The 25,899-nt window shown below is 34.6% G+C and overlaps 1 protein-coding gene across 1 annotated transcript in view; it reads right to left on the bottom strand.

Annotated features, from left to right (window-relative positions):
• The window catches only part of LAMA2 (laminin subunit alpha 2), a gene marked incomplete at both ends in the record, with an annotated part of 330,653 nt that overhangs the window by 194,527 nt on the left and 110,227 nt on the right, over positions 1-25,899 (bottom strand). The window contains 6 exons of the mRNA XM_079532443.1: positions 3,674-3,834; positions 9,015-9,114; positions 10,929-11,107; positions 11,832-11,949; positions 14,396-14,485; positions 16,795-16,974. Of these exons, the coding sequence (XP_079388569.1) occupies positions 3,674-3,834; positions 9,015-9,114; positions 10,929-11,107; positions 11,832-11,949; positions 14,396-14,485; positions 16,795-16,974 (828 nt within the window). The remainder of the gene's footprint in view (positions 1-3,673; positions 3,835-9,014; positions 9,115-10,928; positions 11,108-11,831; positions 11,950-14,395; positions 14,486-16,794; positions 16,975-25,899) is intronic.

Consider the following 25,899-nt stretch of genomic DNA (forward strand, 5'->3'; position numbering starts at 1 on the left):
CAGTGGCCTATGACTAATGGTGGAATCCAGGCTAAGTTCAAGAGTGGAAAGGGCTGCATTTTCACACGTGTTTGACAGCCATGCAGCCAAGTTACGAACTCTTCTCCACAGAAAGCAGGCACTGAACTTGAAAGATTCTAAACTTAGCATTTTGTAATTATGCTTTTCAGAGAAAACCTGCATTGTGCAGTAAGTCCTGCTTACCTTACCCAACTAATCAATTTGCCCTATAGGAAAAGATAAAGCATTCTTTTCAACAAGAAATACATTGCACAATAAATATACTATGGCACTGGCTTAATAATTCAATACAGACAGGACAGAATTTTTTTTCTCATTTCTAGAGCATTCTATATAGTTTCTTTAATCCTGGAAATAATGCTCTATGGTGTGTATACAGGACTAAATCATTGGCTGCAAGTCAGCAGAGAATGAACACATTATCAAAAGCCTGCCCACACTGTGTAGTCTAAGCTTGCTTGAAATTTGTTGCTCTGAAATAAGTTCAACAAAAGGCATATGATAGCCTCCGGGCGAGAATGCTGCAAAGACGGAGGAAAAAAAAGGCAAGGTTATAGGAGATAGATTAAGAGAGACAATAAAAAGGAAGGTGATAAATAAATACGGAGAACAAACAAACAAAAAAAAAAGAATAGACTGTCACTACTGTACTTGCTCTGAAAGTAATGCCTTCTATATTTTTTCAGGGAAAAATACAACAGACAGAAAGAACACTGTTTGACAGAGAAAATTCGCAGCTACAAAACGTTATTTTCCAACATAGTCACCACCATTACCTACACATTTTTGCCAATGAAGAACAAGAGCCTGGATGCCAGGCTCGTAAAAATCTGCATGGCCATCCAGAACATGGCTTGAATTTCACATATCAGTCACCACTGCTGGAACACAATACTCAACAACTCACTGTGCTCAAATACACTGTTTAGTCTCCATAATTGTTCAGCAAGCATCTGTGAATGCCAGCAGGTGATTTTTTTTCCACAGGGAGGAATTCAGCTCGTTTGCTTCATAGGCACTTCCATGTTAGGAGTCATTTAGTCAGACTGCCCCTCCACTGCCATCAGCCACACAGCAACAAAATGTAATGGAATATGGGTGGCAAGGTTCTACCTCTACTGCCACACCACCAACATTCACCTCTGATGTTGTGGGGCCAACACAATAAAATAGGAGGCATTACTTTCAGAGCAGGCCTTTTACATTAAAAACATATTTAGCAAAGTATCTTCACTCCATCTCTATTATTGTACTATATCTATTCTCCTCTTCAAGAACATAATATAAAAGTCTCTTCAACAAACCAAAAATCTCCATAGAACACCTCAAAGCTGTGAGTCAGTAGCTTTCACCTTTGACCTCTCATTAATGATGATATTTTTACCTTTTCACCACCAATTTCAGTGTAAATCAATTAACATATTATTGTCATAGGTTTACTGAAATCAGCCAGATTGTGATTCATTTTAAAAATAACAGTATTATAACGTATGGGAGTTTGCAGGCACACAAATGCTCTCAAGCTCAAATGTAGAAACTACAGTTGTGAATGCTGCTCATAAAAGTTTCAGACCTTTCTGAAGTGTTCAGTGTGTACAGATTGGGAAGTGGAAAAAACAAATAAACAAAAAACCACAAGAGAGCCAAAAAGCAGATATACCTGTATCTGTCCTAATCTGCAGTCACAAGAATGACATCAGTGAGTAAAACTTGGATAATTCTTTTCAGTAGGTATGAAGTTCACTGAATAATGGACACAAAGTAGTAGAAGAGATCTAACCTTCAGACATTAAAGCAATGTTTCTATAGACTAATTTTTTTCTCAATGTGATTTTTTGTCCATTTTTAACTGATACAAAACTTTGACCACATACCTTCAGAAAGTTTTCTGCACCAATCCATGATAAAACAGACATTTATACTTGCCGCTCATCTTTTTGTACATCAGTTTATTCTGGCTAATGTAGTAGAAATAACAATCTAATGCTCACTTACATTTTGCTGCTCACCTAAGAACTTTTTTCAGCAGTCAATTTCCTTAACAAGAAAACTATTTTTAGTAAATTTCAGACCTCATTATATGTAATTGAAAAATGTGATTAAAAGAGGGGAAGCATTTTTCCTAAGACCTGCTATTAACTTGTTCAGACATCCCTCTTTAGTCTTCATATGGAGCATAACTAATCTGATGATTTCAGTGCCCTTTTGACCATAGTCTTCTTTGACTTGAGTTTGAAGATTTCTAGTGAAAATAAACATGTATGTATCAGTATCTAAGCTGTCTCAAAGGATATTATTTTTTTCTACTATATGCACTTGAAAGGAGATTATGGGAATAAAAAATGAGGTAAAGAATAACCAAGGAGGAAAAAAACTGCGTACAAAGTGTGTATGCTTTGGGATAGGAACAATATCTCTATTACTTATTCACTTATTTTAGACTGATTTTACCAACAAGTCAATTTGGTATTACACAAATAAAGTAAAAAATAAGAACTACTCAGCAATAGTTATCTTTTATTTAGCATATGACATCTTAAACATTGTTTCAATTCAGAATGTAATAAATTTTGGCCTTCTAGACTTACTGGTCAATTAATTAGAACTGTAATATGGAAATATTTTATTTTTGATAGAAAGCATGCAACTGCTATATAAAGTGAGGATAAGGTTAATTCTCTGATTAGATTTCAGTGCTGCTCAGCTGTCACACCAGGGTGCATGCTGTATGAACTGACATAGTCAAGTACCTCTTGTACATTCTTGTACTTAGGGATATAATGTAAGTATTTTAAAATTCACATTTATTTCTAATCCTGTTAATTAAATTTGGTAAAGAAACTTCCACAAGTACGAAACACAAAAACTGACCCACTATACCATAAATTGTCCTTTGGTCATGTTCATGCTAACTTACTAAACTGTGATTTACAGAACATCACCACTTGTAAAGCATTTCTTTTTTTTTTTTTGTAAGAGGTAGATGCAATTTTTTATTTAAAAGCGTTTTCTTTTAATTTATCAATCAATGTATAATTTGCTGAAGGTCCATAGAAACAAACAGAAGAAAAAAACATTTTAAAACTTGCTTCTTAGAAGTTAAGAAATTCACTGTATAGCAAGGATGACTAAAAGAAAGAAAACAAAACAAACAAATAAATAAAAAACTGAATATGTTAGAAATTTCTATAAAACCATTCCAGGGCAAGAAAGAATGTCCTCTGTATGGAATTTAAATGGAGTATTATAGAAAAAATGCTGTTTTAAGACACCATCTGTTCAAATATTATTCTCATTTGAGGTCATATTTCAGGATAGTTTTAGAGTCCATAATACTTCAAACATGTAGATTCTGGACAGAGGAGAGGTAGGAATTCAAAGCAAATAATTCACAAACTTCTTAATTGTCCCTTCTAAGACATGCAACAGGCTACTAGATACCTACTTTAATTACAGTGAGTTCCAGGGTGATACAGAACATTCCAAGGCTTCACAGGGCTGAGAACAACAGTTCTATGAGTACTGACTGCCATAGACATTAATGCACATAGGTAGGACAGTGGAACTTTGCTGTATGATAGAAAATCATTGACTGCAATCTTTCAGTATCATTAATGCCACCCTATGGCTCACAAGAATTCGATATCCATACCTTACAGATGCAGAGACCTACACAAGGGTCAATATTCACACTGCCTTCCACTGAGCAGTTGCAGGGCAGGCAGTCAGGATATCCCGTATAACCCAATGCACATCTACTGCAGTGCTCTCCTGCATAGCCAGTCTTGCAGTGACAGAAACCAGGCAACATGTCTATGGAAGAGGGAAAGAAACATGATACAGCTCTGATTTATTATTACTATTATTGGATATTTTTATTAGAGTTCTTAAAGCAACACTGTTTGTAGGTGTAACATACTCATATATACTCTGGTATGTAGGTGTAACAAACTCTGGCTCAGACGTACACTGACTCAACTCAGTATCCTGTCTGAGAGCTGAGTACAACTATTATGAGCTTCCTGAAATCTGTATGTTAAAGATCTACTAAACTGTAACGTGTCCCTAAGCCCTGGCATATAGCAGATTGAAAAAACAGCCCTTCCATTATCTTGCCTAACTGCTTTTGAATATGCTTTTCTTGCTGACCCATTAAGCTCCCCAGCAGTAAGTTCTGCATTTAGCCATGTGTAGTGTGAAATTAAATTCTGATATACGCTAAATCTGTACTTGTTGCCCTTTAAATGTCATATCACAGAAAACAGCAAATAACTGCTCCCTTCTCACCATCTCCATGTAATCTGTGATTTCAGTATAACTCTGTCCTATCCCACATGACAATTTTATTTTGTACGTCAAAAACTTCTATGCCTATTTAATATCTTTTTAAAAAGAAACTGTTCTGAATAGGTGAAAATCCCTATTACTTCTCCACTTCCATTTCTAATAAATTATTTAAGGAGAAGGTATAGTGCAGACTTACAAATAGTATGATTGTTTTTTCACTTTTGCTTTTAAAACATTAGTAATATTTCTTAAGGCTGTGTTGACCTTTTACTACTGCTGAGCCAGCACTAAGCTGATACTTCCAAGGCACAATCCAAGGTAATTGTAAGAGCTGTTTCACAATTGCTAATGTCTTATTCAAAAATTACTGCAGTCAATGTGTAAGTAGAACTACATTTTTCTCCGCTTAACTTTTCATTTAATTGCTACAGAATTTCATCAGTTATTTTATTACCCATCCATTGACTATCTTAAGATCTCTGAACATTTTGCAGCTCTTTCATTTTACTGTGCTGAAAGATTTTGTACTTGCAAACTTTGTCACTTTGTCACCTTCCTACTCGTCCCCTTCGCAGGTTAAATATGAATATTCTCAGCAGTTCATACTGATCATCAGTGTGAAAATGGTCCATTTATTCTCTTAACCAAGTGCTCATCTGTGACAGAATTCTTCTTCCTCTTTCTATTCTACTTTTCTCATGGTATTTGCTGAAGATTCTTGAGAAAAATTTTCAACATCGAAGTATTTTATTAGTCAAGGTAACCTTGGCTTCTTCAAACAGATTCGTGAGGAATACTGTCCTTCACAAAAAAAAAAAACCAAACAAACAAACAAAATCCTGATCTTGAGATTTGCCCATTTTAGCCACAGACTGTTAAAAATATAAATCTTTTCTTTATTTTTCTTCTACTGATTTTCTTGATACAGAAACCAGATTTCATGATTTTAATTTCCTGAAACCCTCTACTTTTCTTTTACAAACGGGATAAACAGTTTATAATTATATAAGATTAATTTGGATTTTACAAAGTACTATAAACTTCATTTATAATGTTTCAGCAACTTCATTTTTAACTACCTCCTGATACCATGTATACGCCATGCCATATATGTCTAAAATTTTTCTATTATTATTTGTCATCTTGCTCAACAACTGACACATCTGTTTGAAACACTTCTTCCAACTTGCCCCATGTTTCCATGAAAAAAATGGGAAATTCACTGAGCTCTTCTATTCATCGATACAAAGAATTCATCTAGCTTTTTTTTTGCTATTTCTTGATTTCTTCTGTTATAAATTGATTACATAGATTTTACATTAATCATTTTAAACTACTAAATTTCAGAATCCAGTCATCATTTAGATTTTGATTTATCTAAAGAAGTACTTATCAGCAACATTTAAATATTTGCATATTATTTTTTAAAATACTTTAGCATGTGGCTAAAATTATGACCTTACGGAACCAGTCATACTCATTTAAATTTAAGACTCTCCTTCACTGCCCAGTCAGTCAATCGTTTTTAGATTTTCATCAAGAACCTTGGTTTCCTCTCTTTTCTTAGCAACTGAGAAACAGAGATCAGGATTTGAAATGCAACTTTCACCACCTTAAAAAATTCCTTTCTCATATGGTTCATACTGTAGTTGGTGTCTACCCATTAAGAAGACCCACATGCTACAACAGAGGGAGGAAGACTTTAACCCATTAGATATTTTTCTAGCTCTTATGATTCTTGATATAGTAAGGCTGTATGATACATTAGACTCACCTTTAATTTACAATGCTATCATACTGGCAAAACTTAGGTTCATGTTTCTATACAGTACGTAAATTCCTTGTTGGCGTACCCTTGATTATCTTTACTAAGCTTCTGTAGTGCTTACTATGTCAACAGGCTAATTAAATTCTGAATCAAAGTAAGTGTTTCACATCTTTCTTTTGTTGCCATTGTAAAGAACTTATATTTCAGTATACATTATGGCTTTGGTCTATTATTTCATAGGCCTTATCTGAATCTTATCCGAATAGGGCTTTTCACTGTTTCCTATATGAATATTATCATTTTCTGACATATCTCTGAAAGTACAGAGGTTTAAAAGTTCATTCTGGAGGACGACTCATTTTGAAATATCAGTATTATCAGCTTCTTCCTAACCTACCCATCTTTCAAAATTATGTGAAAATAAACCTATGCAAAATCATGCTGCAAATCCTTGAAAAAACTTGCAATCCAGAGACTAACCTTGTCATTCTCACTCCTACTCAATAGCATATATATTTCAAAAATAATATTGTGGAAGTTGGTGGGACTGCTTGCTGAACAAAGGTCTATTAAGCTTGAATAAAGACTAGTCCTTATTTATCCTACAAGGTCTGAGAAAATTTTTCAGCAAAAGATCACTATTTGGGCTTATACTATACATAAAGAGGTAGTAGCAAAAACAAACAAACAAAACCACAACACTTCAGTGCACAGTAGCATCTGAATTATGAAATTCTGTAAGTCTGCAAACTTTGCAGATTTTGCAGGTACTTAAAAGACAATAAAAATGGCTATTTGCTAAAATGCTTGAAAAAGAGAGTAATGATTTACAAGAGAAGCCTAAATGTTATAGATAAAGTAGCCCAAAATGCATAGATTCCATCTTCACTTTCATATGGACAATTGTAAGTGATCTCAATGTTACAATAATAGGCAATAGTCAGTTATCTGTTATTACCTATTATTAGTATGGACTGAACGTGAGTGAACAAGTTAATTTTAAAATACAATACATGATTGACTGTCAGTTATTTTACCAGTACCACAATTTGTAAACATATGATTCATTGAAAGATTTGGCTCTAATATTTATCTATACTGTTTCTGAAAGTATCATCTATTGTTGCTATCAAACAATATTTGAAAAACATTCTTGGACATGCGAACTGAAAATATACTATAAAAATAAGAAGAATACTATTTCATTTCAGAATGATCAGTGAGATATATGAGGATACAGTTTTACAAAGCTATTCAAAGTTGAAATTATGCATGTTTAAAATATAAAAATATTTATTTTTCTGCAGAAACAATCAATTATAGAATGTTTCTATAGGCTCTTCTCTTACCTTCCCCTGGCCTGAAAAACCTACATATGCAGCCTTTGAAATCCTCTTGTTGCACTTCATCTGTGTACCAATCGCTGTGATATTTACTACAAAGATCTGCTTTCACTGTTACTTACCTACAGTAGTGAGGCACACAGAAAACATACAGCATTCAGATTTATTTTCTTTAAGAACAGTTCACAGTGACTTTAAATCCCAATGACAACTATATTTCCACTTTAGTTTAAGGGTTTTTATCTTATAAACTAGTTTATTTTCCAGACTTATAAGAAATACCCCTACAACCTGGAAGAGACCATGGTGGGACAGGTGTCCACGCTAAAGACTATAGAGAACCCCAAGAAGGAGAATGGGGATAGATCCTGATGGAAAAAGATCTCGTAGAAAACCCACAGTGCAGATAATTTTTTCCTGAAGGACTGCAGCCCCTGTAAAAGACCCATGCAACAGCAAGGGAAAAGTGGGAGGAGAAACGGGTGGCAGATAGTAGCTGTTATGGACTGACCCAGCTCCCTCTGCCGGTTGTGGTACGGGTGAGGAGGTAGAGGAGCTGAGAATGAAAGAATGAGGTTGAGCCTGCAGATATATTTTACTTTTTGTCTTTGATCATCACTATCCAAATCTATTTAAATTGGCAATAAATAAAATTAATTTTCCCCAAGTCAAGTCTGACAGTGACTGGGAAAAATCTCCTCATCTTTATCATCAGCCAGGAAATTTTTCGTCTTATTTTCTACCTTGTCCTGTTTAGGTGGAGGAGTAAGAGAACAGCTGGGCTAACAGCTGACAACTGGCCAAGGTCTATCTGATACTAATCACTGTTGTGATAGTAATCAGGCTTCATCAATATCTAGAAATTTTAGTTTTATGGAACTGAGGTAGGTAGTACTTAATTGTTATAGTATATTTTCATTGATCTCCATTAAAAAACAAAAAAAAAAAACAAAAAAAAACTGCTACAACATCTCTTATCAATAGATTGCAATTAGCCCAATTACAATATCTTGTAAGAACTGATCTCAAGTTTTATTGGCTTCCTATTATATTTTCAGAAGTTTGCCAGCAAAATATACTGCAATCCATTGTTTCCAAAGCACAAGTCAGGAATTTATTTCATAAAAGAAGATAGGTTTTTTCATGGCTACCATAAAGAGCTTGTAATCCTATATAGATATTATATGATGTATTACATTTCAAGCAATTTTTTTCTAGGGTTCAAATTCAAATATGCATAGAGAAGTGACGTAAAGATAACACTTGTACTAGTTTTAATCTCTGATGTAAAAGAAGAAAGCGCTGTAAAGAGAAAAGTTCCAAATATTCCATGGGCAATACTCTCCCACATGTACCGTGTTTACAAGCCATATATCTGAAGGAAGTTTCAGAAAATCTGGAAATATAAAATCTGAATTTCCAAAGAAAATTGTCATAAGAATGCAGGTGGATCATTGTCCATATGAGTAAACAACAAGAAAAAAAAACGAAAAAAATTTCCTTTTTTTTTAAAGAGGAAGGAAAAATATGACTCAGTTTTTCTTTGACCACTGCTGAATTTTGGCTTTAATATCCTTATCTTTTAGGAATATTACCTCCTTCTGCATGTTTTTCATCTTTGACACAGGTTTCATGTAAAGACCCATTTGGATCGCAGGAACAAGGCTGGCATGGATCTGGGCTATCTGGCAATACCTATGGAAAGAGAGATATTACAAACCAAAATCATACTTTTAATGAGTAGAAACACTTGCTTTTTAAACAAAAATTAGGAGAGAGCTGCATTCTGTGTAGGAAAAAAGCAAAAAAGGATGGTTGCCTAACTCAGCTCGTGCACTCTTGACTTAAACGTTCCATTTTAGATTTTCATCAGAAACACAGAAGTTTAGATACAATTAGGATTTCAACAAAACCAAAACAAGTATATAATTATTAACAGTGAATTGTACCATTAAAAGAAATAATCAAGTATTGTAGAATCATAAAATGGTTTGGTCTGGAAGGGACCTTTAAAATCATCTAGTTCCAATCCCCTTCCATAGACAGGGAAACCTTCCACTAGACCAGGTTGTTCTAAATCCCATCCAGCCTGGCCTTGAACACTTCTAGGAAGGGGGCATCCACAACCTCTCTGGGCAGCCTGTTCCAGTGTCTCACTATGCTCACAGTAAGGAATTTCCTCTTAATATGTAGTCTAAATCTACCCTCTTTCAGTTTAAAGCCATTTCCCCTCATCCTAGTCTTATAAAAAGTCCCTCCTCAGCTTTCACTTCGACCTCCTTCAAGTACTGCAAGGCCACTATAAGGTCCCCTCAATGCCTTCTTCAGGCTGAAGAACTCCAGGTCTCTCAGTCTGTTCGTGTATGGGGGTGCTCTAGCCCTCTGAATCTAAAGTAGATTTTAAATATCAATCATTTGAAGTAGTTTTTAAACATTCACTGGTCAAAGTAACCTTGACAAATAGTTTTTCTGGTCAACATGATTCAAATAACTAATTGCTGTTTGTCAGTCAATAATTAAAAAAAAAGGGAAGTGAAAAAAACCAAACAATTTCCTATCCTTCCAAAAAAGGTTATATCAAACAAAATTGATCTCTAGTTTAATACTACACTGAGGATGTAAACTACATATATTTTTATCTATATCTATAATGTATATAGTGAGATATAGTTCCTATTAGTCAGATGGCAACCGATTAATGAATAAATCAAGTGTCATACTGTTGAATAGATCAGTACTCCTCTTCTACAAGCTCTAAGACTAAAAACACTGTAAAACACTGTATCGAGGAGAATGTAATTATTGTTATTTGCTGATGTTTTCTGTTTGAGGATTGAAAAGCAATCAGACTAATGGGCATGATTTCCTCAACTGAAACTACACAGACAAAATGTCAGGAATTTAAACACACACAATTAGTGTAGCTATTAAAAGCACAGGCACAACCTATATTGGCAATACAACTTAATATAATGTTCATCTTCTGACAGCATCGTTTCAGAATAAAATAAAACCTTCTATGCTGAAGCACAAAAAACAATTCTTGTTGCACTAAAATTAAAAGCATTCTTGGGACATTTCAGTGAAATTTCAGTTATTATTTTTTCTGTGTTACCTTTAAAAAATAAAAATTACAGACAAACTTCCTCCAGTATTGAGTGTTGCAACATTTCTTTGGTCTTTGATAACACATCTTTAAATTCATTACTGAGGTAAAAGTTCTGTTTACAGGACTACATTTTCCTTTTAGCCGAAATATTAGATGGAGGCTCTGACCTCAGTGCATTCCTTCATATCAACAAGATTTAGTTTCATATTTCTGTGAACATTAACATTAGAGATTTCCAGCTGTGAAGAGCAATTTCTACACTGTCAGAATTAGAAGTTAACACTCATAAAATAGCATTCCAAATTCTGTCAGCTCTTTTCTTAATACTAAATTCTCCATGCTAACGTGATAGTTTGAACACAACAAATTACAGGGAAGTGACAACAGAACACGCATTTACCCCTTCAGGTCTGAAGTAGCCATCAACACAGGTCTCACAGTTTATGCCATCAGTGTGGCTTGTACAATTAACACACACTCCACCCCCGATGTATTCTCCAAAAATGTTCAAACTCTGATTTCTGTCTGCCACATTCTGATCATAGTAACATTCCTCAGTCTTCCCATGACAGTTGCATGCTAAAAGAGAAGGAAGTATATTAGCAAAGATCAAGTTATTAAAATCAGTCTTTTAGCATTTCATTCATTTGTACAACAGGCATTATAATTGAGAAGACATTCAGGCATTGATTTGCTACTTCATCTACAAAAAGCAATGTGGTCTAGTCACAAACGCAGCCTGAAAATCTGCATATTGTATTCTTTTCTTAATATTTTATCTTAGAGGGCAATGTCGTGGACAGATATAAGTTAATTAGGTTCTTCCATTTTTATTTTCTTCCTTTTTAAAATTGATGATCCAGAATTTTTTTTGGTAGTTGCACACACATACAGCTCATGAAATAGCAACTTAAAATAAGAGGAATCTTAAGAAAAAAAAAAATAACAGAATGGTATGAGTAAATTAAAATAACTTCCATGAAAGCTAAAAGATGTCCAAAAAGCACTTGTTTTTCACATATGCATATAAAGAATTAGGCCAGAATAAAAGAGATTTCCAGTCTTAAAAATTTTGAGAAATTCAAATCTACTCTGAAATATTCTGAGTTCAACAAAAGTTGAGTCAAGAGTCAACAAAAATTATTTTTCTACTGACTTTTTTGAGTCAGTCTAAATAAGGGAACAGCACTGATACATCAATAAATGTGGTTAGAAATAATATAAACTGCAAAATCATTTGAGACTCAATTTTAGTTTTCACCAGCAGCTACAGTAATCCTCTTCTGTTCTGCTTTCAACTTACGTTCACATTCATGCTTAACCAGGAAAGTCCCAGCATGCCAAGGTTTTTGATTGAAACCAGGACAACACCGATCACATGTCTCTCCACAAGTGTTGTGCTCACACTGACAGACAGATTTCTAATTTAAAAGAAAAACAAGTGTTTTCAAAATGTGATGATTTGAAGAATTTGTTCCTATAAGTAATCTGCATTCCAGCTGAAATTATGAAAGCATTATAATGAATGGCTAAAATCTGTAATTCCTTTGCTTACTCATTTTTATTTATTTATGCATCCTGTATTCACTCATGAGAGACAAAAGTTTGTTTAACTTGAATAGTTCAATTTTTAGGAAATCAGCCAGAGTGTGAAGGAATTTGGCCAGAGAATCTGAGGAGAATCTAAGAACACAGGAGTATCTACTTCCAACTTACTGAAGCAAGGAGAATGGGAGAATGAAAGTTTCCCTGTGCAGCAAATAAGAAAGATTGCTGGCAGTCCTCAAACAGAGCATTGCATTACAGGAAAACTGACTTGATTGCTAGCTTACACTAGAAGGGTGATCCAACACCCTTCACCCTTTTCACCCACATGCAGCACTCCTGCAGTTGCAGAGTAACATCAGATCTGCTGACTGATTCCATAAAAATAGTCATCTTTTCTTTTAACTTTATTTTTTGCTGGATGATTCAAGTCATCTTGTAACCTTCTAATTGTACAACTAAATAGCATTTGAGGACAGCAAGTGAAGGTTTAAACAGGAAGTGGTAGGAAGATCACCACCCTTGCAGTGGTCTTTCAGTTTCTCACATCACCTCAGTTCCAGCTTAGTCTCAACATGAAAATGTTGTTACAGGCAGTGCACAAACTCTGAGCCTCAGAAGAAGATGGGGAAAGAAAGAAACAGTTCCTTACAGACAGGAGCAAAAACTGACTTTCCAACTGTTTTTCAGTGGAGCAGATATCCTGTGGCCCATGAGAGCCCTCTCAAGGACAACATAGCAAGTTTACCCAGAGGAATTCTATGGCTGACCAGGCAAAATATGAATCTTGCAAAACAAGGACAAGTTAAAGAATGCTTCAGAACAGCAAGGCAGTAAATTCAAGCAAGTTTGTTCTTTTTAATGCTAGAGGAAAATTTATAGAGTCACAATGTTTTACAAGCCAAAGTCCACCTATCTCAGTAGGGCTCGTTATAGAGAGTACCCTTGAAGATCTAAACCACATATTCCAAATCTCTTATGTCTTCAGTTGTTTCACTTACTGTATTTGTGATACTGGTTAGATAATATATATTTGTCATCCTACAAAAGATGATACCACACTTGTCAAAATGATCTTCTAATCAGGTATCCCAAGGATCTGAAATCTGCCTTCATCTGCAACAATAGCTGTTCTTTTTTGAGGTAGGTCACATGGCACGGAGATAACACAGCAGTTTTGATAACGAAGACCATCTATGTCTTTGAAACAACAGTACATTGCTATACACATCGCTGCTGAAAAGACTTGCAAGGATTAAACTGAGGAGTTTGTAGAATTTTTGAAAAGTACCATGGAAATTGCTTAGAAATGCTTATGCAATATCTGTCAGATTTCTTCTTGGTTTTTTGTTTGTTTGGTTGGTTTTGGTTTTTGTTTGTTTTTAATCAGTTCTTATGCAATTGACCAGTATCATACAGAAACAAGATTTCCTGTTACACTGCACAAAAATTCTAATTGAGTGAACAGCATATGAAGAACTCCTACATTGTGGCACACCAGTAATATTTGTAGATTGCAAATTCTGTATTAGTGATGATGTGCATTTTGACTATCAATAATAAATTATATTTCTATATTTGTTATAACAGCTACATGTTTATTAACAGTGTAAAAAGAGATCTATGTTTAGAATAAACAGTGAGCAGTTTGTGATTTTCAAAACTAGATTGATTGATCACTTTTCATGTATAATAAATATGCCGTTATAATTGTTTGTTTGCAAGTATCAATTAAATACTTGTCAGTTATTTAGGAAATATCTCAACTAATATCAAATAAGAAAAACTGACAGTATTCAATTCTACAGATACATAATGTAACCCTAATTTCTGTTTGTTTTACTAGGAAATATTAAATATGAACAGAATTATCTGAAATCTATTCTTCCAATATAGAGAAAGCTTCTGCTGATGTTGCATGAGTGGCAACTGTTCTGGTTGCCAGCACTATTTCATCCCTGGCATAGCTTCTGACTGTTCTTCTAGGTCATGGGTGTTCAATCTTCCAGATTGCCTAGGCTACACTAAGTGAAAAGAAATTGTTCTAGGCCACCTATTAAATATGTAATATAGTTAATGAATATAAACAATAAAGATTATATATAGAGAGAGTTATTAAAACATTAATAAGGAGGGCAACACAAACTTAAAATAAGTGGGCTGAATAGATATGTTCTAGATGAAGAAGAAACGTAAATTCACAAAACTCTGAGGAATGTCAAATTCTTTCGTATGTTCCACCCTGTGAATAAGGCACATCTAGGATGGGAGGAAGGAAGGAAGACGAAGAAAGAAAAGAGAGAAGAAAAAAAAAATACATACATTGGTCACTGGATCAAGTGGACAAGCCTTCGCATGGCCTGAGCATATGCACATGCCTCCAACTGAGATATCTTTTATAGAATAGTAATACTGTAAGACAAAACAGAAATTGAATTGCTAAGTGAATTGTAAAATGCAGGCATCAAAGTACAGAATTCATTTCTGGTGACAAAACTGCCAGGTCCTGTTTTACCTCTCTTTTTGATCTATTACAAACATAGTATAAAGTATAATCCAGGCTGCATGTTGACCAACAGATTCAGGCTTAGTGAGAGAAAGTGTATAAATTAGCACAATTCCATTTGTTTGAAGCCACAACAGACATGTCAGTTTATACACAACACACACCGAATATGAACATAGGTAATATGCACAATGGATAATAAAAATTCAAATGATGTAGAATTTAATCCCTTCAGAAAACATCAAAAGACAAATGCACAATAATGAGGAGAAAGGAAAGGTTAGGAACATCTTTCTTCACCTTACTTGGGTATTACTCGGACATTCTCTGAGCTGTGGAAAGAACTGCTTTTTACTTCAGAATGGCCACAGAAGAACCTTTGATAAGATTTAAGTAGTTTCTGACCTGCTGCTCTTACATATGACCATCTCTCTTTGGTGGAGATTAACACCCTAACCAGAAAGGAGATTGAAAAAGCATGTAACATAGAATCCTAGAATCGTTTGAGTTGGAAGGGACCCGTAAAGGTCATCTAGTCCAAATCCTCTGCAATGAACAGGGAAGCCTACAGCTAGATCATTCAGTCTCACCCCGAATGTTTCCAGGGATGGAGCAACCACCACATCTCTGGGCAATCTGTTCCAGTGCCTCAATACCTACCCTTATAATTATATGTTATACATATTTGAAAAGCAAACGTTAGGTGACATCTTGTCCACTTTTGTCTGTTATGGTGAGGGTCCTCTAACATTTTTACAATTTGCTAATCAGTACAAACACATGCAATTTAAAATTTTGCTGTTTCTGTGCTCAATCTGTTTTTCAGATTATTAGTAACTATATCAAACAAAGCAAAAACTCATATAACTCATTATTAACATTCCACAACACAGAAAATTTATCAATTATGACTATCCTTTGTTTCCTGTTTGTTGGAATGTCTTGATCTATAGGAAAAGCCAGAAAAGTATTGCAACTTTCAATTAGTCCTTGTTCCTTTGAAACATATCTCTACAACAATCTCATGAAAACTTGTCATACAGAATCTATTGTTCTTCGTTGGTTTGAGAAATTGGTAGATTGTTCTGCAATAGGTTTTAATGAGCACACAGTGATTTTTAGAGTGTGAATTGAGATCTTAAATTCAATTTTGTGATTCCACTCACTTGGAATCACTAAATGTATATACTTAAATAAACACAATTTTCATGATTAGTGAGATCTGCAATAACTACACTCAACTGAAATCTATTTTGGGTTTGTGGTACTTAACAGAATGCCACATTCCAAACTTTTAAGTATCCTGCTTCACAGGAATTTGGAGGAAAAAATGAAAACTATGAAAGTAGTGTGGAAAAAGAACATTTTTCTCTTTCCAGTTATCCATCACCCATAAATGACAGTAATTAAAGCCAAGAATGCCAGTTATTATAGTGGTACCCTAAGCAACTCTCCAAAATTAAAATAAGAAGATCAACAGACAGAAATGAACAGAAATGAAAAATGTGGACAGGTATACATTCTCTAACATAGTTCTAATGCATGCTTTGTGGAAAGAAAAAAAAAAAGACAAAAAAAAGCAACTTGTTTTTTTTAATAGAAATTATAGAAATGTTATTTTAGAATAACCTGCAGCATTGGAGCAGCAGGAAGACAGACATCTGTCATATGAAGAAAGTATGGAATGTGGAAAGACAGAGGTCAGGGGTGTGTACACACAAATAACAGTGGAGAAGACAGATGTGGTGTGAGCTTGAATACTGCATCCATTCTTTTAAACAAAAACAGGATCTAAAATTTCCCTGCTAGAAACAATCATATAACAATGCTAAAAATATGTTGCATCCAGGTATTACTGCTACTAATACTACCAGTACCAGAAACTGTACTCAGAGAAAATGTTCAAGGATTGCTAAAGGATTGAGCAGCTGAAGAGGCAGGAGGACATTATCTAACAGCTGCCATTTGCCAATTATACCTGCACAGAATGTTTACATTCAAGGCAGCTCTATGTTTACATATGTTAATAACACCATTAAGCAGAAAACGTTAAACTCTGATTTCTGATATACAAAACACTGAGAAGATGAGGAAATCCTATTACTACCAGTATTTTCACATAATCTTCCAAAATTTCTTAGGCTAAACAAAAGGAAGTACATAATTTCTAAAAGAACTTCTATGCATGTATTTCTACTGTCTTGCCAGAACTTACCCTCCTTGTAACGATGGGATCAATTTCAGTGGGATCTTTGTGTGCGAACATCATTAAATCAGCATTTAGTGTCCTTATCCTCTGAAATCTCAGGCGAATAAAGCGAGCAGAGGTGAATTCCAGTAATGCACGTGAAGGATCATCAGCACTAGGCCGCCCATTAATTAGAGAAGTGTGAATCTGGAGACAATTATAAAAGCAACTAGCCATTAGATGACAGCAATGCTGCCATGATTAGGCCACTAAATACCATTAAAAGCACTGTGTGAATGCCTTGTAAGTGTAAAATATCTTCATCTGTATAACTTCGATGTCTCCACAAAAATATTCCACGTACTCATTAATCCCTTTTTGAGCAAAAGAGTAATTATAGCACAAACTGAATAAATCTACAGTGCCCTACAATAACATTCATGCTCCTGGCATTTCATTTCTTGTCTTCTAACATTAAATAAATATTTTCAAGTTGTTGAACAACTGAAGGGATTGAAAATCTGATTTAAAGGAATGGATACTTGGAATGGCACTCAGAATTCACCAGGGATCATTTTGCACCTTTTACAGCAGTAGTTAGCAAAAGACTTGAGCTATGTTTTTTCTAAAGCTACCATAAGATATCTTCTGAAATCCTGAAAACTACAGCAGCTGGGTGAGATAAAATGAGCACCTCCCACTTTCTCTTCACACAGTATAACATCGCCTTTGAATCTTGTTCTTAGTGAGCTGAGATCATTTTCTGGGTTGCAACAGTTTTCACTAAGAAAAGCTTTTAAAATTTAATAAAATGCTGTTCAATATTTGTTTTTCCAAGGATCCACTCTCCATTTACAGCTTGGTTTCCATAAAAATTTTCCCCCTTTCTCTTCCTAAGTATTAGAAATCTGGGTAAGTGTGTCTTGTAACTCTTTCAGAAAGCCTCCAAAGACTCCAATTGCAGCAACCAGGGTAAGGCAAAAAAATAGGCAATTTTCTTCCTTTCCTGCCAAGATGAATACTTTTCAGCTGATCATTGTGCAACATAGAGTAGCTGTTAACAGAACAAAACAGATGGTCTGCTACAAAAGTGTTCTTAGAAAAGTCCTACAAGAAGAAAAATGTCAGGTATAGCACATATTGGTAATGAATGTCTAGTAGAAGGGAGAAAAATAAGTCTCCTATATTCTGAAGTGTTAAATTTTAATTAGGGCACTTTTATTACAGGCTGGTACACTGAAAGATGTTTTGGTGATGAGCTAAACAAGCAGAACATTAGAATGAATAAGATAATAATTTATTCTTCATGATGTATATGTTGTGCATCTCACCTCAGCACTCCAACTGAAAGGTCAGGCCACTCAGCCATTTCCTGTCATTGAACATGGTTGTATTGCCACTGTTTCAGGAAAACAGCCACGTTTAGAATGCCAGAGCAAGAAACACCAAATCTTTACTCCCTGCAGAGTAGTAGTTGTTACTCTCCTGGAGTTTTTGCAGGCACTGAATAGAAGGCTTATTGAGTAACAGCTGTTTTGCACTGCTTAGGTGGCAACTATTACCTTTTTATTTTCATTACCAACGGGGTAACCCTAAACCTCATCACATTCAGCATCCTGTTCCATTATATCCACAAAAGCACACTGAGCCATTCTGCTGGGAGCAACTTTCCATCATTTCTTGCCCAAATAGAGATCCAGGTTATCTCCAGGAAGAAGTAATATTGCTACCTCCTCCTGAGATCATAACAACACTCTCACTTTGAACTTTGACTCAGTTTTGCTCCTGACTACAAGTAATTAAATTAGACAGCTGGCTGAAAAGAAACAGAATAAAATGCCATGAAAAAGATAGAGTACACAAAAAGATTATACTAAAACCCCTGCAGGAAATAAAGAGGAGCTCCTGAATGAGAAATGTCTGGCTATAAGCCGGACAAAAGCACGTGGCAAGCAAGCCAATTGCTCAGGTCCCCAGTGAAAATAGAGAGGTGAACATGTGTGGAGAGTAAACTTCAAAAGAAACAGGGAGATGGTGACAACAGGTCCAGTGAAAATCAATAGAACTTTCCAAAATAAGCAAGATTTTAGGAATAACAGATGCCTAAAACTTCTTTACACATTAATCAGTGGGCAAAGAAATTTTTTTTTGTTTCTTTTTTATTTTTATTATTATCAGCTCCTTCCTTTAACAGAGATTTAAGAGATTCCTTTCTTACCGGTATCATGCATCAGGGCTGTAGTCTTAGAGGAATACTGAAAACTGAATGTTGATATTCCAGTCAAAGAGAAAGAGTACACACAAAGTAGCACTGAAAACATTCTGTCATTAACCTTCTAACAACAATAGCATCAGGGTTATAAGCAGCAGTCTGACTACCTTGTCAAAATTGAGAAAAAAATTAGATTTTTGGTGTGTTTGGGGAGAAAGATATAGATTAAAAATCCATGCACTGTAATAAGAAAGTGCTCATAGAGGGTTAAGTGTATGAATCACAGGTGCAGCTTGACCCCAAATAACACAGCTGACAAACAGCAGTCATATCTTCTAATTTTTTTTTATCTCTTTTGTTTTTAAGAGAGAAAAGATTTAGTCCTAAGACACTTGCTAGGGGAAATAAATATATATTTTAGAGCAACATTTTTACAGAATTAAGATGATTTATTAAGATTAAGATTAAGCTTTTTTTTTCAAAAGAGACTCCCTTTTTAAAAGGTGCTACAGATCTATTTGCCAGCAATACATCTATTTTGCAGAGACAACTTAACAAATATGATAACATTCATTTATATCATCTTTCATATTTGTGATGAAATGTTCAGAATTTCATTTTAAAACAACAAATGATCTGCCATAATTACTGAAATGTAGCGATGTCCTGCATTAAATGTGGCACATGGTCAAGCATGTACATAAAAAAAAACCACTGAGATCAGGAAATTTAAACTGGGTAGTTTTACAAAAATAAATCCAAAGGGAAATCTTTACAAAGGCAAAATTATTCACTCTACTTCTCTTCCTCTCAACATCTGTGATGAAATCACTAATTTCCCCCTAGAAACATTTGCAATGAACTTTAAGAGTGTATAGTTAAATTGTTCCTACTCCTTGAAAAGAGAATAAGGAATAAACTAAATGTACCTTGGGAACATTTGTCATTAATCAGTCCAAATCATAAATAGCATTTTTAAAGAAGTTTGAGTAGAAATTGGAATATATTCAGCATGACTCTTTCACAATAACACATAGCTGTTTTTCAAGAACTTGCTTTCTCTTCTTACCTGCCAGCACAATCCTGCACTTTTTAGTAAGATACAGTTTGCAAAACAGCAAGTTTACAGTCAAAACAATAACATGGCCCCTATCTTCCAAATGTTTTTGAATCAGATTTGAAAACTGTTGCAGTGAGCATAGCCTTCAACAGTTGTCTACTTTTATATCATTCATGTTCATCATAGTACTTCATTTATAGCTCTGAGTTCCTGCACACATTAGTCGCATTTTCACACAGGCAGCTAAGGCACAAATGTCCTGCACTACATCTATGTGTACTGCAGTATGAATCATGCAGGAATTCTACAGGCAGATTTTACCAGCAAAGTATTAATAACTTAATCCATCCATTGAGCTGCTATTATTGAATTATATATAATTCAAGTCCCCACGAGAAAACAATCTCAAATTTTCCTCAGTTCCTACAGCTTTTATTTATCAATTCCAAGATTGAGGCAATCACCACTTCGGACTCTAAATGAAAGCAATATAGTTTTCAATCCCAGAAAATTCTTCTTGAATCAGGAAATCTTCCAGGATTAAATACCAGTAAATGGAATTTTGGGGGAAAATGCACATCCCTTTCAAAACACCTAAAAGTTACCATAACAAAAGCCAAATTCTCATTTTGTAAAATCATTTTGAACAATATCTGATTTATCAACTAATTTAACAGTCAGAACTAAAGCAGGTTGCCAAGGACCACATTCCCATAACCTCTCTTTAACAGCTTTTATCTACTCTCACAGTAAAGAAGTGCCTCCTGAAGTTGAGATGATATCTCTTGTGTTTCAGCTTATGCCTTGCCTTAGCATTGGGAACCACTGAAAAGAGCCTGGCTCTGTTCTCCTTGCACCCTTCCTGGTGTATATGTACACATTAATCAGATTCCACCTGAACTTTCTCTTCTCTAGGCTCTTCTCAGCCCTTCTATGTAGGGAAGGTGCTCCAGCCCTTTCATCATCTTCATTGGACTCTCTCCATCATGTCCACATCTCTTCTATTGGGGGGATAAGACCTGAGCCCAGTGACCCAGATGCAGTCTCACTAGCGTTGAATAGAGGGGAAGGATCACCTCCTCTGATCTTTTGGCAATACTTTGCCTAATGCAGCTCAGGGCACACTGTCTTAAAATATTATAATATATTAAATATATATTATATTATATATTATATTATATATATATTATATTATATATATATAATAATATATTATTATATATATATTATAATATAATATAATAATATATATATATTATATTATATATATTATATTATATATTATATTAAATATATAAAAATATTATCTAAAATATTAATGAAGATGTTAATTGGACTCAAATTACATATATTTTAATACATATAAACGTATTAAACTTATTTTAGTTACTGACTTATCTATCTCCTGGATTTGGTTTCGAATAAAATTTTCTAATAGCTATTGAAAAATACATAACCCAGTTAGAAGGAAAACCAGAAAAGCCATTTTCTTACACCAAAGATCCATCTAATCCAATGTCCTGTCTCCAAGAAGAAAACTGTTTGAAGAGAATATAAAAAACAGGGCACTTAGAGAACAATCTCTCTGCTACATCCTCACTTCCTTTGAATAGTCTAAATGCTTCGTGAACTACATACTGAATCTGAGCCACAGAGATCAATGTCTACCAGTTGTACCTTTCTCTAGTATTCTCTACTCCCTTCTTCCACCACTATATTTGTTAGATTTTTCTTCGTTACAGACGCTTGCCATAATAGAGAGAAATCTATTTTTTCTGAAAAACAAACAACAAAAAAAACCTGTATTTTTTGTTGCTTTTTTGTTGTGTTTGCAATATTTATATATAAAGATATACATTTTATTCTTTTAAACCTAAATCAGGTCATAAATTGTTTCAATGGCAGTGTTTAAGTTCTATATTTGATGAAATTACAATTCTCCATTTCTTTTAATTTTTGAACATCAGTACAAGTTTTTCAGAAACCTGTTGAGAATGACTACGAGTTCTCTAAACTGAAGACAATTTAATCCAATATTCAGCCAGTGTTTAAATACTTTTTTTGACATTATTTTTTATCAACACTGAATTTCACATTTTTCTTTTTTGTATCATACAAAAAAAACCATTAAATTTGTGTTACCAACTGCACTACACCTGTTCTGTTTTGTCTTTATTTTACTTTCCAGTAGGCTGAACAATATAGATGTTACCAAAGATATTCAAATACATCTCAGTGAATTAGAATCTCTGTACTGTGACAGAAGCAAGTGAACTATGGTAACCTGTGTCATACAGTAACCAAAACTACTGTAGCATACTATGGGTAGGACAAAGGCAAGCATACCTAATCATTCCTTGTACATAGTTTCCACACACTTCGTAATCCTCGAGGGATTTCCATGAACTCAGTCAATTTAAATCCAGATAATCTTTTGAAGCTATGCCCATTATGTAATAATGATTTTCTCACCTGATTTACGCGTTGTAGGGGAAATAATCAAAAGTCTCCTTTTGCTTGTATTAAACCTGGCTCCTAATAAATTCTCATTCTTCAATCAGAACAAACAAGTACATATATGTCTACCAGATCTATTCTTTATTAGATTATTTTTTGAATTCTTAATTAGGTTGCCACAGCTTTCAATCTTCAGTTCTGTAGTTTCCTTAGATTCCTTAGGAAGGTTTAAAAAACCCCTGGCGCTTAATCTGATGCCCTACACTCTTCTGCTACTGAGACTGTTTTTAAGTGAGGAATTAAATAGTTACTGCTGTAATTCAATTATTTTAGACTTAAGTTACTCTTCACTATAAAATTTATCAATTATTTCTATTCCTCTTCAGTTAACAACCTAGTTTGTGAATTCTCCAATTCCTATCCAGTAAATAATGTTTCGTGTGCAAAAACTCCCCTGACACTCTCTACAATGAAAACTGATTCAAATCATTAATTTAGCTTTTCTGCAATGACCTTATCTTCCTGGAGTGCTCTTTGATCATCTCTCAGCCCACCAATTCTCTGACAGACTTCTTGAATCTGATATGCTTGAAAAAAGATTATTTCAACTTCATACTCAGTAAGACAAAAAGCTTTTTTGAATCTTTATTGTGGTTTAACATTTCATTTGCTGGAGCTTATTTTCCTCTTTATTTTCCTTTTTTTTTTTTTTTTTTTTTTTGGCAGAAAATATGTGACTTCAGAAAAGAAGCTAGTTTGCTTTTAATATCTTTTATGTTTCATTAGTTTATGGCTGAAGCATTCTGCAGTATTGTTGGGACCACTTATAAATGTAGCATGCATGTGTTCCAAGTGCACATGATAGTAACATGAGAGTATCTTCAAACAAATTCTAGAGAGTCTGGAAATTTTTGAGCTTTTCTATTTTTAAATCGTACCTCAGCAGATTAAAAAAAAAAATCTGATTATTTTTACATGATAGTTGTTAAACAGTAATACACCTAACAATAATACACCTAATCTGTGTGTTGTTCTGCACTAAATCATTTATTTACTGGCTGCACTCATTGACCACTCTGTGTCTTTGCTAATTGGTCTACTTCTTGAGGCTGATAAGTTCCCAATGGATGGCACTCCTTTCCTCCAGCACATCAGCAGCACCATTCAGATCGATGTCATCTATAAACTTGCTAAGGTTGCACTAAATCTCATTGTCCAAGTTACCATCAAATTCACACTGACTTCTTCATATACTGTAGGCTGTCATTTATCTCCTCTACTGATGCTCCTGAGTGAAGTAAGGCTTAGCTTAGTCAGATGCCTCGCTTAAAAGAGCTCCCAGTCCTCAGATCTGATACCAGCCTCTGAACCTATTCTGTAGTTGCCCATCCAGAAGTAGAGGAGTCTTCCTCTGGGAGTCAAAAGTCGCCAGCCAACAGGCAAAGACTGTGCCTGCATATTCTGTGGTACATTTGCCAGTTCAGGCTTCAGAGAGAAAAGTTGGTTAAAATCTTTCCAATCACCACTGGATGTGCAGTCTGCTGACATCTTCCTGTGGTTGCTTTGCTTGGTGTCAAAAATCCCCAAACAGAGCAAACTTTCTACAGACAGGCACACTATCTCTTCATATGAAGAGCCACAGAGATGAAGAGATGCATCCTCCCACAGGATCTCAGAGTCAAGGCCTCTGCTGTAGTGGGGTAGTTGCCCCAGATGGTGCTTAGGATTGTGAATAGAAGTGCATCACCAACATTGCTGAGCACACACATTGTTTCTAGTTCACCTTCTATGCACCTTCCTGCATGAATGGATGTGCACACACTTTTTATTAACACACTTCAACAAATTAAAGAATTTTAAGCATGCATTATGTTTTCTTTCAAATATTAACTATCCACATATGAATCCATGTGCTGTATTTTTATTTTTTTTACTTGGAGCTTAAGTATTTGAACTAACTTAGTTTGCCAAGCAGACTGAATGAAATCAGTATCAAGCTGTTTGGAGGATATAAAGAAAACCTAGATGCTTAGCTGTGTGCCGTGGAGTTATGTTCTTTTCAAGCAAACTGCATCAATAGTCAGTATGCTTTCCATTGATATACATCAATATACTGCATGTTCAATAAACCAAGACATACTTCTCTCATAATATTCGCAGGGAACTTACTGCAATTTGTCATGGGGAAGCAGCAGGAACACCAGCTCTCCACTACCATTTTTGCCTGTTAGTGGTCAAGAACTCACTTCAGGTACTCAGTAGATTATTTTAGCTATCATATCAATAATGGCTGTGTAAGTCATTAGTCTGAACCTAAAATATTTTCAAGAAAACTCAATTTCTAACTTAAATACATCAGAAGGCAGCATAAAGGAGAGAAAATCTTCTGTCCTACATAAAAAAGACTTGCTATTTGTTAATCAGCAGTTAAGAAGACATAAATCAGTCTTAAAATTAATGAGAACGGTACTCAATGATTTACATTCTCAAGTTACTCAAGCGCATTAATATGAACAATACTGAATATCAGCTTTCTACAGGTGATTCAGTAGTTCTTATAATTTTCGTACCTAATACTGGCTTTAATTGTCTGTTGCAGTAGATTTAAAATTGCTGTTGATTAATTAATTTCTTGGTGTCTTAAGTTTAATCTCTACAGACAAATATTGTGTTTTTTTAGTGCAAGCACGAGCCTAGCTGGTTTCAAAACTAGAATAGCAGATGAAAGTATATGCCAGAAATCATCATCCCATTTTTCACTTGTAAGTACATAGTTTAAAACTGTGTATGAAAAATATACCGTATTTCGCAAGGTTTTCTGTAGTTCTAATAAATATCTCATCGTCTTAATTTATTAATAGTTTAGTAAGTGAAAGCACAACTCCATTCTGTACTTCACTAATGAGTAAAAGAGCTGCTTGAAATGCAGTGCTTAAACTTGCATTAAAATGTCAAGGGCTATGCATATCAAACTCTATCTCTACTAACTAATTCCCCCAAAGAATACAGACAAATGTCAGTTTAACGAACTGTTCAGCAAATACTATTGTGTCAGTGACAACTATACTCTACATCTTAGCCTAAATGAAACTTCATCTCTTCCGTTCTGATTAACACATTTTTGTCACTGTACTGTTTCCAATTTCACCTGAAACAGATATTGTTTATCCTAGCCACTGCTTTTGTACCGTTCCAATAATTCGCAGGCTTGTCATTTTTGGACAAGAAACAATTTTTCAAAGACATCATCTTGCATGCTTTTAAACAGACTGTTCATTTTCAGAACAATGGTTATTTATAAATGATAGAATAATAAGGGTGTATGGGAACTGCTGAGTCACGGCCTGAACCTCTGATTAATCACCTGAGGCGAGCCATGAGTCAGCCAGAGGAGCACAGGTGA

The sequence above is a fragment of the Tetrao urogallus genome, assembly GCF_951394365.1.
Source record: "Tetrao urogallus genome assembly, chromosome: 2".
Classification (NCBI taxonomy): domain Eukaryota; kingdom Metazoa; phylum Chordata; class Aves; order Galliformes; family Phasianidae; genus Tetrao; species Tetrao urogallus.